The sequence below is a fragment of the Hakea prostrata genome, chromosome 10 (genome assembly GCF_041222555.1).
Source record: "Hakea prostrata isolate BN-2017 chromosome 10, UWA_Hpros_2, whole genome shotgun sequence".
Classification (NCBI taxonomy): domain Eukaryota; kingdom Viridiplantae; phylum Streptophyta; class Magnoliopsida; order Proteales; family Proteaceae; genus Hakea; species Hakea prostrata.
Window position 1 is genome coordinate 46,601,244 of NC_142609.1, and position 19,165 is coordinate 46,620,408.

The 19,165-nt window shown below is 37.9% G+C and overlaps 1 protein-coding gene across 1 annotated transcript; it reads left to right on the top strand.

The window, feature by feature from the left end:
• Positions 1–3,807: 3,807 nt before the first annotated feature.
• Positions 3,808–18,521, top strand: LOC149003478 (glycoside hydrolase family 2 protein). The gene is given in 12 exon segments (XM_089136322.1): positions 3,808–4,268; positions 8,264–8,402; positions 9,368–9,595; positions 10,958–11,016; positions 12,092–12,140; positions 14,273–14,503; positions 15,125–15,294; positions 15,371–15,575; positions 16,328–16,996; positions 17,116–17,343; positions 17,433–17,969; positions 17,971–18,521. Coding segments are annotated over 12 exon segments (2,907 nt in total). The 5' UTR covers positions 3,808–4,122; the 3' UTR covers positions 18,217–18,521.
• The last annotated feature ends 644 nt before the right edge of the window (positions 18,522–19,165 follow it).

The following is a 19,165-nucleotide window of genomic DNA, read 5'->3' on the forward strand; positions in this document are numbered from 1 at the left end:
AGGGGGCTAGGAGTTGAATGATAAGATATTTTTTATTATTATTATTATTATTTTATTTTTTTACCTATAAAACCACCAATTTTGTGGTAGTAAAACCGCCAAGGAGGATTGGGTGATGATCTAGATTTGTCCACAGAGACTCAAATACCTTTAGCAAACCTAAAATATCCATAACAATTTATGTCTCATTATATTACAGCTCATGCACTCATGCGACCTTCTCTCTCCATGCACGTAGGTTGCTAGTGAATGAGTGCCAACTGCCAAAATCCAAGTCCCAATGGTGTGGAATCTCAAATAATGCACACGTGTGGCTCTCTTAAAAAAAATCAGACATAGGACTCAAGAAAGAAAGTAAAAATAATAATATATATGATTATTTTTATTATAAGAAAATTGATCATCCATTTATTTGTAAATGTGTGACATATTTCTTTACATCACATAAAAGGTTAAGATTAGGCTTTTAAAAAAAAAAAAAATTTGTAATTTAATAACAACCCTATGTGACTTGTGAATATATGTCACACATCCACAAAAAAATCAATAGTCTATTTCTTTGTCATAAATGGATTGGATAAAATTCTATTGAACTTATATATATGTGGTGGGATGTAAAATAAAAAAAAAAAAAGAAAAGATATTATGAAAAAATTACAAACCGTGAGTCTCACTTTTATTATATCCCTCATTTCCTTATAAAGTTCCATTGAATATGAATAAATTTAAAAAATGATAGGATAAAAAAATGATATATCACGTGAGCAAAGATTCTGCCCACTTTTCCATCTCATTGAACTAAATAAATCATGTTTTTAAATTTAATGAATTTTTTTTCCCACATTACTTCAAATTCAGCAAATAAATGATGTCTCAGTGAATCTCACATGAACCACGCTCTATTATGTAGTGAAAAAACGTTAACAAAACAATTTCTCTCGAGGGAGGAAAATGTGGTGTGGACTTAATTTTCTTTGGGTCACTTGTTGCATCATTCCAGCTCGCCTGTCTTCTTCTTTAATACCTACAGAGAAGCCATTGTCTGCCTGTCCATGTCGCTAGCTCACCACATTTACTTCTCTATATCAATCACGGACGCTCTCCTCCAGCTACTCACATCACAAGACCCTTAAATCCTTAATGATAACTTTGTCACTGTCTATAGTCCTCAGTTGCACTTGTCTCTTAAAAGGGATAAAATGGGTCCTCTTCTCTCTAGTTGTTTCCTTATAAAAGTTCTAGCCATCTCTCTCATCTCATCAAATATTCTCTAAAACCGCGGAGCTGGAATACGTACTACCTAACATAACTTTCTAGCTATCTCTGTATCACACACATGCTTGCATATAGTGCCAAATTTATATCACGGGATTCAGTTCATCAGAACTCAAAGGTGAATCTATCTCCTAATGTGTGTTGAAGATGTTGAGTTTGGATGTCCTTGTATTCGTGGGTCCATGGAATTATGGTTTTGATTGTATTTATAATTGAAACATGGTTTTGGTCAATTACTAGTACTAAGGTAAAACTGTAATTACATTGAGATTAAGGTTTAGGTTTCCCGTAAATAGTTTCTGTGAAATAATATCAATCCCTGTAGGGGATTGGAAAACCCATCCTAAGGATAAGGATGGGGGGCAAGCAAGGGTAGCACTTTGTGGGTGTGAGAGTGGTATGTGGTTTTCTGAAAATAGTAAAATTTTTTCTCTCTCGATAGTGATGAACGTAAACAGGATTTTGTCGAACCAAATTAAATTCTCTTGTATGCTTTGCATGTGTTATTATCTGTTTGTAGTTGTGCATCTATTATCCCTAACAAAAGATGTTTGAGAATGATACACCTTCAATACCTTGATGCATGGATAAAAAAATTCAAACTCCTTAATGCAAACGCAACATGAGTCATGCCTCACAGTACACTTTACCACCCTTGCCTCTTTCCTCTGCAGTCCACGCCATGACCACTGTAGAATTCTATATTCTCTGGCTGAGTAATGCCTCACTATGTGCTGTTACCACCTTTGCCTCTTTCCTCCACGCCATGCCCACGCTACATTACTATATATTCTTTCTCTGAGTCATGCCTCTTAGTATGTGCTCTTACAAGTGTCAACTCTTCTTCACTTTTAACACAAAAAGGAAACTCAAATATATGTGCTAGCAGCCTTTCATGATGTTAACCTCTAAAGAAGAGTTGGGCATAGCTCATGTACCAAAAGAACAGCAGTGGCTAAAAAAAGTCCTTTATTACCTCAAGAGAAGAACCTACTCAAGTAGATTCCTTCCAAATTATTGTCTCAAAGCTTTTCACCTTTTGCTTTGGAAAAGAAGATTTCCACCACTGGTGATGTGGAGAGTTGCAACTGATGGCATTTTACTCCACTTCTGTTTCTATAGAACATTAACAGCAACGAGCTCTTGGTATTTACAGGGTTGCCTCTAGATTTTTTTGGCCCCCCCCCCCCCCCCCCCCTTTTTTTTTTTTTTTTTTTTTTTTTTTTGCGGGTGGGCGCCCCCCCCCCCCCCCCCCCCGGTTTTTTTTCCCCCTTTTCCCCCCCCCCTCTGGCCCCTCTCTTTTATATAGATATTATGGTCATGCGACAAAATAAAAAAAATTTTCTAAATGATGGACTTTGCTTTAGAGACTAGTCTAATGGTCAGGTCCATGGACTTAGTTAACTTGGCCCATGGGCCTACACTGGCCGTATATGACACTTGACGTTGATCCCATTTGTACCATCGAACACTTTTTAGGTTCTTCATGCACATGTGAATTTTGTGCACCAGGTTGGAGTTGGGACTGTAACCCTTGCTGTTGCACTGCTGTCATAATTTTTTTCTCCCCCTCAAATCATGGCCCAACTGAAGCCCAATTAAACCTGATCAGACCTAAACATTCCTACAGCCCAACTAAAGCCCAAATGCGGCCATAGATTGGCCCACAACAGTTTTTCATTTTCCTTTTTTCTCAATTTACTAAACCGTTGGTGGAGGCCAAGGTTTGAAGTATTAGTATCAACTATCATGTATTGTCTTGTACTAGTCAATGTATTTTAATGCAAACTAATAGAGAGATATATCGATATGCATCGTATCATCTATCCAATATGGATACATATCAGCTAGTATTGTATTTTTCATGGCATACTTTAAAACGTGGCGGAAATTATTATATATACTGTTAGGGATGATAGAACCTTGACCTCCCCACTAGGAGACGTTAATCATTGCCAACTAAGTTAACTTTTGATGGTACACAACAATTACCATAATAAGAAAAGAGGAGCTGCCTAATACTGTTGAGCCGATTCAAGAGGATGAAAATGTGAGTCTTGATCACTTCTCCATCAGGAGAAAATAACGTGCTCTTTTAATGCTTTTTATTCAATACAATAGAGGCAAGACTCATGTAAGACCTATTGTAGTTCTATTTTTGATTTATTTTGTTAGTGTTTGAAAGTGGATCAGACATTTTCTAAATGATCAAAAGAGTCAAGGAAGCACATTGTTCTTGGACTAATATCCTGTCCATTTATGACAAGGAAATGGACTGTCCATTTTTTTATAGATGTGTGACATGTGTTTCAATATCACATCAAAAAATTGAGGTCTATTTACAAGTCATTATTTTTTAATTTAATTACAATTATTTGATGTGACTTATAAATGGATCTCAACCATTGAATGTCATGTCACACATCTACAATGAAATAAATTGAATAAGAAATGGAAATTAGGACAATTGTCGGTGCAAGCACCGTGCCCACCCTTGCGGGGGATCGTGGTGCGAAAGTTTGGGCGCGGCAAGGCGCATGTGCGTAAGACAGACGCCTCCGACACACACCAGGACCAGGCCTGCTCCTGCCATGTCTGGACGAGAGGATGATCACGGGCGTCGGCACGAGATAAGACTTAAAGAGTAAAGCATTTGTCTGTAGGTTGTTGCAGTTAGTGAAGGACTGTATTTAAGATCTCCACCTAAACGGTCCCATGACCCGCTAGTCTCATACATGGAACTGTGGAAGAGATAAAACTGGGGACAGAGCCAGTAAAGCAAAGTGGGTAAATTTGTAGTCTTCCTTCACTCCTCTACTACCTGGTTTAGGGTTTAGGGTTTAGAGAATGGGGACGATCGGGAAGACAGTGCTGGATTCAGGATGGCTAGCTGCAAGATCTACTGAAATTAATCTTGATGGAGTTCAGCTCACCACTACTCATGTTCCGACCGGGCCTTCCTCTCCTTGGATGGAAGCTGTTGTTCCCGGAACGTAATTTCGTTGTTCCTTGTAACTGTTCATTTTAATTTGTTCTTTGCAATTGATTTTGTTTCAAGTCTGTTCTCAATTTACAGTGTCACTTGAATTCTGCATTGCTTGAAATAAGGCTTTTTTGTGCTTGTTTGTTCAGTGTTTATTAATGTTCGTTAAATCCAATTTGGTCGCTGATCCGGTTGGTGTTATCATAGTTACATATGAAAACGCCACAAAAAGAAGAAAAAGCCTTGCCAAAATAGTACTTTAGTATGCAATGTCATCCAATAACCAAATTGATTGAATTGTTGGAAATGTGTTCATAAAATCCATGTTGTTATTGGTTTATCATATATGATAGCATGAGATTAGTGGGCGCCTCTTATCCAGAGGTTTAAGTTGAAAATCAATTGAAAAAGTACAGCCCGTTAATGTCTTACTATCGTAATAACAATTTATGCATGAATTTTGGTACACATTTCCAACAATCTCCCACTTGCACGTTGAGTCCAACTACCTTTGTATTTGAATCCCATGTCAACATGCTTTTCAAATACGTCCTCTGACAAATTTGTGAATTTTTCGGACAATCAGTTCTAAATGAACTTAGAAAAAGAGAAAACATGACCAACCAAGGTCAGCTTCCAAACAGAAATTTCATTTCTGAAAAGTATGGTACATAAAAACAGTTAGTCACAGACATTGCTGGATTCAACATGAAATATCTAATGCCACTGTGAAAGCTCTGCTGCAGATCCCATCATATGTTAGACTTCATCTGTATGAAGTCTTCTCATCTTATTGAATTCCTGCAACATGTTGCATGTATGGATGGGAATCTATTTCTGGTTTTCAAAAAGCCAAAGTCAACACTGGAATCAAAACTCTCCAAAACCATTCTGTTTTTCCAGAGAGCAACTTATACTAAGCAAAACTCAACGCAATTCATAGTTACCCTTACTTGAACAGGATTTTATCTATGGCCTCGCACATCTGTGTCCTTGAGTTTTTAGCTTTTATTGTCTGTCATTATGCATAAGAAAGAAAGATTGAAGGGAATTTGCACATTATCCTACAGCAGGACTGATGAGGTTGAGATTAGCTGTGGGGTTTACTTGCAGAAAAAACTTATATAGTTAATTCCAGCTTGTCTAAGACAATAAGGGCCAGGGAAGTTAGTTTTGAGTATTCTCAAATTCACTGACTTGGGATAAAGGATCAGCCAAGCTATTTCTGGGATTCCCTTAAGATTGAACTTGGTCATTTTCTCTTGTATCATCCATCTTCTTATTTTCTGAATGTCAAAATACTTGGGGCTAAATTTTTCTTGTTCACGACAACAAGTTTGTCATTGCCAACTGTTGGTATCAGATTTGAGTCAGAAAGCAGCCTTTCTGAGAAGTGGGGTTAGTAAGGCTGTGTACATTATGAGACAGTGGCAAAGCCTTGTGAACTGGTGATATCCTTTTCTTTTTTTCCCGATTATATCCAAAGCCTTTGATTAACATACTCCAAATGCAAGATGTCAGTATGTGAAAATGATCCCCCAACCCAGGCAGTACTTACCTATCACTGGGAATCTAGCAAATGAAATGATCTTTAATATTTGTTAGTAAAAGCTTCTGTGAGTGAAATGATCACACGAATTCACCTAGTGGGTGCACGTATGTGGCAGTCACTTTGATATTTGATTCATTGATGCAAGTGAAAGACAGCTTATTTATATGGAAGTAGGTGTTCTTTGCAGCTTAAAATTTTAATAGAATACATTTTTTCTTATTTCAGGAATACTATTATTATTGTTATTAGAGTAAATTACAGATTGCACGTTTTAGTGGGGCTTAAACTTTGGGTTGCACGTTTTAGTGCCCTAAATTACAGATTGCACACTCTCAAAATTACAAGTTGCATGCTCATCACTTTCTATCCAAAATTCATTAAGTTAGGAGTGAAATGTCCATATTACCCTCATATGATATAATGACCAATTTGTCCCCATTTAAACCCTTCCACACCCAACCTTATTGGGTGAAGGGAAAATCCCTTCACCCATCTTCTATCTTCACCTCGCCAAAACGGCCTCACCTTCACCGGAAACCATCCCTTGCTAGAAAGTTTCTCTACCACTGTTCCCTCCCATCTCAACTCCACCGTCACCAATCCCATTTCGCTCAAAATTTTCTTTGCGTATGCCATTAGAAGACAGTGGACTCGCTGAAATTGTCACTTCAAAAGCACCACTTCCATTTCCGACACCAAGTCTAGCATAATTGGACATTTCCCTTGTAACCCCAGAGAAAATGGTTGGTAGTTTGGTTGGATGTTAATTCCACCCATTGCAATACCCATCAAGGTTGGTGTGATCCCAAAGCCAGTGGGTCCCAAGGCCACAAGAGTAGTATTGTTATTCATGAACAAGCCAAACTGTTGTCCCTCAGTCGTTGATGCAACTCGCAGCGGCGCTGCCACTGGTGGCACCATTGTAACATGTAGAACATGAGCAGAAGGGGGCTTATATGTTCCACTTGCCACCCTTGTTCTCAAGAATTCTCCTTAAGTCATTGCCAGAGTTGCATGGCTTTCCTCCATTGCACCACATAAGATGCACCCATTAAATCTTGTGCTCCTCTTTTTATACTTCATCTTCTTGCTTTCTGGCAACATCAACTTGGTTTTTTTCTAGACGATCTTGATCAGTATTGGATTGAGAATCACCAGAATAGTTATTCCCAGAAGAGTCTATCAAATATTCTAGATGCTTGGATGTCCTCCTAATTTCATATGGATCAAGTAGAGAAACATTGCTGGCGAGAAATGTTGACTCAGATGATCTCTTCTCTTTGGTGTTCTCATCAGCCATCCTCATCGCTTCTAGCTTGTACCTAGATGGCCCTATGGATCTCCTTGGTTTTGTGAGATCAACTTTGCTCATTACTTTTCCTTGCTAGGAACCCGACCCATGTTGGTACCACACCCATGCTGCAGCTTTCACCATGGCCAATTCATTTGTGCTTGCTTCAGTTTTCGTGTTTCCATAGTCGATTTTAAGAGGTAGAGGTGTTAGAGTTGTCAAGAGCAAAACATAGAGAAGGGAAGCTAATAGAGTGCCAAGGATTATCTTTATTTAAGTTTTGGATAGAGAATCGGTGAAGTTTGGTTGTAATGTTTTTACTGTTGTAGTCGGTAGTCTATTTTGAGAAAAGATGGGTATCTTATCTCAGGGAACTCATTATAAGCATTTTTCTACCGTAGATGGGTTTTCCTTCAGAGTTCATAACTTCTTAAGAAGCTCATCCATGTTCATCGACCACAAGCTCCTCTCGTTCCAGTAATGGCGGAGAAATTTTCCTACAAGGGATAGTTTCCGGTGAAGGTGTTTCCAGCTGAGGTGCAGATTAGAAGATGGGGGATGGGAGAATCTCTTCACCCACCTAAGGGTTGGGTGTGGAAGGGTTTAAATGGGGGTAGATTGGTCATTATATCATATGAGGGTAATATGGACATTCACTCCTAACTTAACAGAATCTTGGATGGAAAGTGATGAGTGTGCAACTTGTAATTTTGAGACTGTGCAATCTGTAAATTAGGGCACTAAAGCGTGCAACCTAGAGTTTAAGCCGCACTAAAGTGTACAATCTGTAATTTACTCTTGTTATTATTATTATTATTATTTGTAGTGTAATTATATTTTCAAGGTGAGATTGTGAGATATTATTTAGGTTTCAAGAAGGATGCAATGACACTCATCACCACAATTAAGCATTATTACACTTTGTTTTGGATTTTATGCTTTTTGGTTTGTACCAATTGAAGAAGTGGATGACTAAGCTAATGTTGTATGTGACTCAAGCATTATGGGTAATTGTATGTAGTATTATTGCTGCTTATATTTGCTTTCTTTCCAGTAAACAACAACATATGACAACTAGGAATTGGAGATAATAATAATACTTATCTTTTGCCAAGGCTTTGTTTATTTCGTATAACCAGGAGCAATGGTGGTTGGCGTGCAGTGTTTTAGGAACCCTCTTAAAGAACAATCTTGTGCCAGATCCTTTTTATGGATTGGAGAACGAGAGTATCATAGATATTGCAGATTCTGGGAGGGAATATTATACGTTCTGGTTTTTCACCAAATTTCAGTGTAAAGTGGTATGCAATTCATTGACATGGTTTATATTTCTTTCTTCAGTATGCCCTGCACATAGGATTTATATTTTATTTTTCATGTTTCAAGCCAAATTCTTCTGCCATTATAATGTGGACTCAGAAGTTGTTGGCTTATATTATTTCTATGTAACTGGAAGAAGTTCTTTCTTGTTGAGTATTTGGTAGAAGCCAAATATTTTGTTTTTTTGACTGAAGTTTGATTGAAATTTTGTTTGTTCAGCTGGCCATTTTGGTAGTCAAATGACTAAATTCTGGACGGGGATTTCAGGAAGACCTTATTAAGCATTTTGAAAGATGTTGGGACCTTTAGATTGTAAAATAACACAGAAATCCAATGAAAACAACTAAATTATACGGTAGGAATGAAGAAAAATCATCTAATATTTGCTTGATGTCAATCTGCTATAAGTGATCTCAAGCGTACAACTAGTCTAGTAGAATTGTACAACCCAAGTCAAAATATCTCTATGAAAATTTTCCTCCAACTCTGTGTAAGTATCACATCGGGTTCCAGGGAAGCTTGAAACTTCTGGGAAAAATGGTTTTATACCTCTACATTTGAATCTTAGACAAATTTTGCTCAAATGAGGCAATGCATCATTGCACATGTGTTTTGGTAGTCCTCAGTACTTTCTCCACCAATAAATTACCAAATCTGTGCAGATTTTTTTTTGGAGTTTCCTTCTGTATCAGGAGTAACCTCTTGAAACTTCTGAAATGGGTTTTATGTGCAGTGTCATAATAAAGTGAGTTGAAATGAAATTTTGACTGAAGCTTTTCATTCCTATTGAGTCTCGTCAAGTTTTGTTTTGTCCTTCATTTTAACTCAAATGCTTTGCAAAATCTCAATGGTTTTTTATAATCTTTCTTCATAAGTGCTGAGCTCTTAATACTTGTGAATGAATATTTCCTAACCAGTTATTTAGTTATGATTGTTTTTTTGGTAGACAGGAAATCAACACGTGGATTTGAATTTCCGTGCAATCAATTACTCTGCTGAAGTTTATTTAAATGGCCATAAGAAGATCCTACCTAAAGGGATGTTTAGAAGGCATTCTCTTGATGTGACTGATATTTTGCATCCAGATGGTCAGAACTCACTGGCAGTTCTCGTTCATCCACCTGACCACCCTGGGAAAATTCCTCCTGTGGGGGGCCAAGGTGGTGATCATGAGGTACCAAGGCAGCTCCCAACTTTATCTAATTTGTTTCAGCTTTTATTTCTGTCAACTGACAAAATCTTATTAGCATAGAAAACATTAATGAAGTGCAAGGGCAGCTCCTGACTTTTTATACAAAAATACATGAAAGTTAGTTTAATCATTCAACAAGGTTGCCATTTTTGCTCCCAGAGAGCTTGTTCTCAATTCAATTGTGTCTTCATACTAAGGGCCTAATAGGAAAGAACCTATACCTGCAATTATCCTTGAGCCCCAACTAATAGCAGAAGAAGAAAATCATATACCGAATCGTTCCTCTCAATTAGAGACATATTCTGGTTACATGGTAAATATCATCTTTAATTCAGCAGTTCTACTGGTTTCATCCCAGATAAATTCCAGCAATATGTCTGACCAACCAAGTAACTTCACAATAAAAAAAAAAAAATGCTGGCTGTCATCTACACATTTATATGAATGGCATATGCTTACCAACTTGAAGCAAAGGCTTCCAACTTCAAAATAGGTAAAGTATCAATATGCCATTGGAAGGGAGGATGAAGCTAAGAGTTCTATACTTGAGGAGGCGCAATGGCTCTGCCATTTTGATATATTCGAACCACTTTGTTTGAATATGCTATTGTAGGATTAATTCTGAATGTACCTCTTGCTTCATAGTGCAATTTCCTAGGATCCTCTCCCGGTGATCAAAACTGAGAGAGTGAAGTTGTTGAAGTAATCAGTGCAGTCTTATACTAACTATTGCCCAGCTTCTGTTTAGCAAGATTTTTGGGGCTTCCATGGATTAGGGGAGGATTGCCAGGCCAATGGCCTAATGGTTTTGATTAGGACCTTATAGTGAGTGCTACATTGACAAAGTAATCTGGATAGGATTTATTCTTTTTCCTTTAACCAGTTTGTGGGAACACACCTGTAGCATTTGCAATTCTGTAATACTAATATGTTTTCTTATGGGTAGTTTCCCATAAGATCAAGGTGCACATATCACATCCTTTTGCTACAGATGGTTAGACTGAGTCTTCATCCCCATCCCAGTGCACCTATCACATCCTTTTGGTTCAGATGCTTAGACTGATTCTTCATCCCCATCCCTGTGTACAACCATCTGAGGTTTGCTTCTGATGATTCATGAATCTGTAAACTGTGATATGTACAGATATGGCCCATATGGGTATATCCATCGACGAATCCAACTTATTGTGCATTAGATTAGTAAACAGTGGTTTATGGATATGTGGTCTTTTTCTTGTAACATGTGATGATGCATTTTTATGCCTGCATTTGTGTATATTTCTGTTTGCACACGTGCGCATGTATCATTTAGTGTGGCTTGACAACATTTTCTTGTCACATTAGATTGGAAAAGATGTGGCTGCACAATATGTTCAGGGATGGGATTGGATGTGCCCAATCAGGTAAGCAATTTACATGATCTCTTAGTATCCTTATCTGAAATTATTATTATTATTATTATTTTTTTGTTGTGGGCTGGGGGGGGGGGGGGGGGGGAGGAGTTCTATGAGTTCTCTGACATTATGTAAACAAGTGCAACCAGCAATTAATCATTCAGAGTTAGGCCTTTTTCCATACCCCAGCAGCACATACACACAGGATACAGCTGATAGAAAACAAGGAACAACAAAATTGTAATTCTTGGAGGGATAGAAAATGTATCTCTTAACGGATATGTTTTGGTAGTCAGTGTTCTCCCCTAGCCCTTCATGTTTGGATTTTTGACATTGCCCCAATTCTCCTTTAGAACCAGAATCTAAAATTATTGCCCAATTTGCCATATTAATTTCAATTCTTTACTTTGTGGTTCTTTTATAATTCTTGAAGATTCTGGTATTTCCTACATAATCTAAAAGGAAGAAAAAAGAAAGAGAGGGGGGGGGGGGTGGCGGCATGTGTTTGCATCAGAAACAGTGAGAGATAATACTTCACACCCTTGGGTTCCAAGTCTAGTGCTATAATGACTTGTCTTATGGAAGTCTAGTAATTGCGCTTGAATTACAATAGGAGACAGCTTAGTCCTTCGACCTTAATGTTTTTTGCCACAGAAAGCATGTATTTCACAATATTTGTGTGACAGAATTCAATTTTCCTTGTACAATGTTGTTGGTCATTAGAACGCTTGGCAGTTCTAACCCTTTGGGCTTCTTGGTCTTGCAAGCTTGCTTGCATTCATGTTTGAGGAGATGAAATTTTGGACCCGTTTGCAGAATTTCCTATTGTTGATGGAAGACATATAGGATAGAGATTGCTCAACTGATGCATGGTCTTGGAAACCATATAGCTTTTTGGGCCATAACCATGACAGGGCAGGCTTGTGTTTCATAATTCTTATAGTTCGTTTTCTAATTTTTCTCTTGAAAACTGGTTTCATGATCTTGGTCTTTGATTCAGCCATTGCATGAAAAAATCATATAATTTATCTAAAACATGAAAAATATTTAATTTTACATTATTTTGCTTCTATAACATTTACAGGGATAGAAACACTGGCATATGGGATGAGGTTTCAATTTCTGTTACTGGGGTAAGTTTTTATACGGTATCCATGATTTCCTTTTGGTCCTTGCTTTCAACTCAACTTCTTTATGTATCTGTGGAACCTTTTGTCAACTTTTGATTGTGGAACACACTAATGGTTGGATTTGTGATGACCAATTGTTGATTTTCAGTCTGAAGCTCAAAATTGTTGATTCTGAAATTTAGTAGATACTAGTGTTTTTAGTGTATATATGTTAACTTATGTACATCTACAGTACTGTATTAATTGGCCATTTATGTTGACTTTTCATACTTGTAGAGTTCTGGTGTTAATTAGGATTTGATATATTATACTCCCTATTTCATACCTCTTTGTTTTATGAGTTCACTATTTTGGATTGCATTTGACTTGAGATGGTAGCCTGAACTATTTTCTGCTGACTACAGTTTGATATCTTTAGGTTCTTTATACATGTCCTTTCATCTGTCATTCATCTATTCCTTAATGCATGAGCATGCGTGGAGAGTATGTGGAAAGGCCTTAAAGTATTAAGGAAATGCTTTCCCAAAAAAAAAAATAAATTATTTTTTTCTTCACGATTTCATTATTCCCCCCCAAAAAAAAAAATGTTGCCTAGGCTATGCCTATACAACCTTGTTACCATATGATGGGTTTCAGGTGCTGTTCAGTGGGCAGGATCGCAAGGTCACATTGCCACACTGAAGACCAATTGGGAAAAAATTCGTAACTTTGATTGTCATAAATTTGTGGTCATGTGGGCCCGTTGACATGATAAAAATGCTTTGTGGGATCCTGAGTTATGGATTAAATCTGAAACAGCAAGAATGGATCCTTTTTTTCAGGTCATCTCACAGATTTTAAGTCTGCATATCAGACCAACCTGAACTCCCGGTCAAAGGTGAGGAACAAAGAAAGCAGTTGGGTCCTAGAAGGAGAAAGCGGTCCAACGGTTGGATACTATAGTATCGTAATGTCCCAATCCGATTGAAAAAATACTCCAAAACAGGGCTTCTATAGGAAGTTTTAACTTATAACTGATTGATTTTTAAATTCAGACAGCCAAGTGTCCTTGTCTGAAGCCTGAACATATCACAAAGTAATTAATTCTTTTCAGGAAAGGAAATCAAGCAAAGGTGGGAGTCTTGTTAGTACACAGAAGTTGACCCAACAAAATCTGCAATTGTGGTCCACACAAGGAGGTATAACCTCTTGGACTATGCAGAGAATGACAGTTAGAACTTCAAGGACCTAAAATCAAAAGAAGCGCTCAACAACAGCTTTGCCCAATAGGGTCTTGATGGTCTGATAGGAATGGATGCTCAACAGGTCTTTATGTGTTCGAAGACGACACTGCAGCAATGAAATAAAACATAAGAAAAAGAAGATAAAGGATAGATGGTTGAGTCTCCCTGAAACTCACCAGCCTCCCACAGTCCCACTTGTTCTCTAGCATCCCACCAAGGTCCTGTTCTGTCTGTCTTGGTCTCACTGTCCAGTTACATCTCACATTCCATCGGTTATCAAGCCAAAATTCTTTTTAACTGTTCCATCTTCAATTGATAATTCCATACATATATACATATGGAATTCTATATATATATATATATATATATATATATATATATAAAAAGTACAACACCCCATCCACAGATGAGACCCCCTTTACATATGAACTCCCCAAATTGAAATTACAATAACACGACCAGATAAATATCTACCCATTACATAAAAGGCAAGCATCAATTGGAATTCCCAACAAAAAATTAGAAGGTAAATGCTAGCTCCATAGTACCCTACAGGAACTTATTAGGTGACAGTTCAATGGGCTGGAAATTACGCTCATGACTAGACTGTGCCCAACCCTAGGATTGGCTGGGTTGAGGATTACTGTCTGCATGTCCTCTCTTCCCTGCTTTTATCTACATCTTGCCTAGTTTTGTTAGAGAGGGAGAGAGTTAACTAGTTTTTGACACATGGAACTGACAATTTATGTAACATCTCACACTTATGAGTCATTGGGAAGTTATTTTTGCTGCAGTATATTTTGTGACTTTGTTTTGAAAAAATATGTCATGCTAATTGCTGATGTTTTTACTGTCATCACTTCTCGATTGATGGGGTTGACCATATGCTACCATGCACTTAAATGAATGCAGCCGGTGAAAATAGTGGATCCTCACTTGGTTTCGTCATTCTTTGACAATTACAAGAGGGTATATCTGCACACAACCATTGATTTGGAAAATAGAAATTCCTGGGTTGCTGAGTGTTCTTTGACTATCCAAGTAACCAATGAACTTGAAGGAAACACTTGCTTACTAGAGCATCTTCAGACTCAAACATTGTCAATTTCTCCAGGGTCTCATGTTCAATACACATTTCCTCAGGTCAGTGATGTTATTCTCTTTTTAGTTTTTTGTTTAATTGGAAAGTTTAATTATGAATTTATGCCTAGATCTTTTGAAGAAGTCCTGAATCGTGATTCCTAAGATGTTCTTCCCCATGATGGTTGCCATTTCTGTTTCTTTTATTCATGGTACTAGATTCTTGTTATTAATGTATCTCTGTTGCTTGATGCCTGAATCCACATCTTATTTCTGTGAATGTTTGTGGTGTCTCACTAGATTATATAGGTATATAGAAAGAAAGAAAAGGAGGTCCCTTTTTTTTTTTGGATGAATAAAAAGAAAAGAGGTTTATGCTAGTGCATCCTTGACAAGCTCATGGGCTGCCACTGGATGTAGCCTAGCAAGTTTCTCTAACTCATTAATAATGAAGTTAGCAGAAACATTGAATTGTTGAATCTCTTGGTTCCAGTTGAGTTTGTTGAAACATGATTTTGTTCTATTATCAAGCACTAGCATTTGCTTCATCTGATGAATTTCAGCCCATTGTTACATTTTCACTGACTGATTAAAAGCCTATGGTCATCCTTTTGTGCTCGATTTCCTTTCTTAGTTTTCTTAAAAATGCTGTTGTTCAACTGCTAACGGAGAATTAGATACCAGCTCTTTTTCTATAAGCCCAATTTGTGGTGGCCAAATGGCATGGGAGAGCAGTCCCTATATGATGTAGAGATAAAAGTTAATGTAAAGGGATATGGAGAATCTGATTCGTGGAGCAATCACTTTGGATTCCGCAAGATAGAAAGTCACATAGATGATGCCACTGGTGGAAGGTAGAAACCGTCCTCCTTACAGTGTGTTTTCATGTCCTACCATCACATCTTTCAGATCAATATCTTCATTTTGCAGGTTGTTCAAGGTCAATGGACAACCTCTGTTCATCCGTGGTGGGAATTGGATACTGTCGGATGGTTTACTGCGGCTCTCAAAGAGGCGGTACAAAACAGATATCAAGTTTCATGCAGACATGAACTTCAACATGCTCCGCTGTTGGGGTGGTGGATTAGCTGAGAGGCCAGAGTTTTATCACTATTGTGATATTTATGGCTTGCTGGTAAGTTTTCATAGTTTATGAAATTACATAAATGCTCTCGCTCACTGCTTCAAGGTTCAAATTGAGAGTATAATGTTTGTTGTTCCTTTCCATCTTCTGGTTTCATATTTTGTCATGGGCCCATTGCAAATACTATAGATCATTTGAAGTATTGCAAATGGGGAAGGCTTTGAGTATTACTCTTGCAATGCTGAAGTTACAACCCTTCCAGGTTTATCTGACCTCCGGTCACAAAAATTGGACATGACGGAACGTCAGCTGTGATTAGGCAAATTGAAAGGAATTGAATGAGTGACATAATTGCTTGAATAATTAGACCTAGTGAGCTGCATCCAATTTCATTTCAAGCCATCTCTAAATAGAAGTTAGTCATGAAATTTATGACGGCTCTATCTAAATCTAAAACCGTGGTTGAGATAAAATATTATCCATCGACAGCTGTCCTACTGGAGAACTGGGAGGAAATTTGCTCATTAATGGGGAGTTTGCCTTTTCAAACCCTAGCATTAATGGTGGCCTTGAGAGTTGGCCCATTAATGAGACTTTGCTCTGTCATGGCAGTATGGGATGCCTTCCTATGTGAGCCATGCAGAAAACCAGAGCCCATTCTGATAGTAATATATGCTCTACATCTTTTTCTTCTTCTTCTTCTTCTTCTTTCTTTTTTTTTTTCCTTCTTTCAATTCTTTTGCTTTTATTTTCTGTCTCTTTAATCTAAATAACTCATGTTGCTGACTGATCGATTCTGGCAGGTTTGGCAAGAGTTTTGGATAACAGGAGATGTTGATGGAAGGGGTGACCCAGTATCCAATCCAAATGGTCCTTTGGACCATGACCTTTTTTTGTTATGTGCAAGGGACACTGTCAAGCTCCTAAGGAACCATCCAAGTCTGGCCCTTTGGGTTGGAGGGAATGAACAAATTCCCCCAGAGGACATCAACAGAGCTTTGAAAAATGACCTGAAACTGCATCCACTTTTTGTTAGCTTTGCTGGAATGCAGACTTCTGTAGAAGATTCAACTCTGTCCTCCACTGACCCTAGTCTATATCTTGATGGCACTCGCATTTATATTCCAGGATCCATGTGGGATGGCTTTGCAAACGGAAAGGGGGACTTCACAGATGGCCCGTATGAAATCCAAAATCCTGAAGACTTTTTCAAGGACAACTTCTACAAGTATGGGTTTAACCCAGAGGTTGGCTCAGTAGGAATACCTGTTGCTGCTACCATCAGAGCAACAATGCCTCCAGAAGGATGGCAGGTGCCATTGTTTAGAAGGCTAGATAATGGTTACATAAAAGAAACCCCAAACCCCATATGGGAGTACCATAAATATATCCCCTATTCAAAGCCTGGATTAGTTCATGATCAGATTGAACAATATGGAGCCCCAAAGGACCTTGATGACTTCTGTGAGAAGGTAAGCCAAGAAACATGATTCTTATTGACCCAAAAAAAGAAACTTAGTTCTTCCACTTTCATGTGACATTTTTGGCGGATTTCTAGTTCCTGTAGTGAATTTTGTTTGTTCATCACCAGGCACAACTCGTTAACTACATTCAGTATAGGGCTCTATTAGAGGGATGGACTTCCCGAATGTGGACCAAATACACAGGTGTACTTATTTGGAAAACTCAGAATCCTTGGACGGGTCTGAGGGGTCAGTTTTATGACCATCTGCATGATCAAACTGCAGGATTTTATGGCTGCCGCTGTGCTGCAGAACCAATTCATGTGCAGCTCAATCTAGCTACATATTTTATAGAGGTATGTTGTATTCATTCTTTGCTAATTTAGCACAACCTCAGTTCTTTACTAGACTAAAGAATAAATGTGGCTTCTTCCCTCCTAAACAGGCCATAAACACCACTGCAGATGAGTTGTCCAATGTGGCAATAGAGGCCTCGGTATGGGATCTAGAAGGAACATGTCCATACTTCAAAGTTACTGAAACTCTATCCCTGCCTGCTAAAAGAACAGTTCCTGTTATTGAGATGAAGTATCCAAAGTCAAAAAACCCAAAGCCGGTCTATTTTCTTCTTCTCAAGCTTTTCAGGATTTCAGATAATAAGATTATTTCTAGGAACTTTTATTGGTTGCATCTGCCTGGAGGAGATTACAAGTTGTTGGAATCATATAGGACAAGAAGGATCCCTCTCAAGATAACATCAAAGGTTTTCATTGAAGGGTCTACGTATGAAATTCAGATGCACGTACAGAACACATCCAAAAGCTCAAGCTCAAGACATTTAATCCACAACAACAATCACATTGGTGACCATGAAAATTGTGAGGACTTGAAGGAGCACATAATAGGTTTGACACAGAAGAAACATGAAGGTGGTCTAACACAGAGGATCTACAAATGTTTCTCTAGGAAAGATGATGGGTTGGAAAGTTACAGAAACGAATGGGACCGATTCAGGGGTTGCTTTTTTCCTCCATTTCTCTGTACATACTACAAATAAACATGAGAACGGAGACACAAGAATCCTTCCTGTTCACTATTCAGATAACTATTTTTCGCTGGTGCCGGAAGAGGGAATTCATGTCAAAATTTCTTTTGAGGCACCTCCTAATGTGACTCCGCGTGTCACACTTCGTGGCTGGAACCACCACATTCGCCATACTGTTTATTGAGAGGGGGATTTTTGTTTTGGAAAATTTATTTTTAGTTGTTTGTGAATTTACAGTTACTTCCAGATGGAAGTTGATGTTTGATGAAAATTCATTAGTCAACTGAGATATCTCCTATTGTACTTGAATCGTCTGATGATTATATGTAATTTAGAGAAGCATTTGGGGGAGAACCATGGTTAATTACACCTCATTTTATTTCCGCTTACGCAATGAATGAGATAGTAAAATCTTAGCTCCGCGAGCATTTGCAGAGCAATTAGACATGGGTACTAAAAACATTGCAAAGCATTTCATATATTCAATGTTAAAGAGCTCCTTAAGGGGTCGGCTTCTTCTTTTGGCAAAAAGAAAATCTACTGAGAAGAACTATTACAAGCATTGGCATCTAATTTACATAAATAACAAAGTTAGAAGTTGGAATTTTGCCATACTTTCGTAAGTTCAAATGAAAGGGTAATCCTTGGCAGATTAGGAATCTGCCACGAAATTGGAGTCCTTGGACAAAGAAAAACACCACCAATCAAATGCTTGCTTAAGACAGTTGTTATAAGTACCACAAAATAGAACCTACTTCTACGATGAATCCCTCTTGTTAGTGATCTGTTGTATCATCTCTAATGAATCAGATTCAGTAATAATTTAGCTTCTTGATTCTCATTTTAGCTGCATGCAGCACATTGGGTCTAATGGCTAAGGAATAAAAGACGCAAGGGAAAATCTGTTGGGTGACATTTCTCCGATTTTTAAAGAAGGGATTCCCAACAATATTTTGTCTGCCACTTAATATGGTCATTGGATAAGAGTTTTTAACTTTGTTCTCCAGTTATGGCCTCCCATGGTTATTCTTCTTCTCCTTTTTCTTTTCATTTTTTTTCATCGAAGCTCCCTCATTTTTTTTCAAACGTCAAGAAATCTAACGTGGCCAAGTCCGATTGGAGCTTTCAAATTT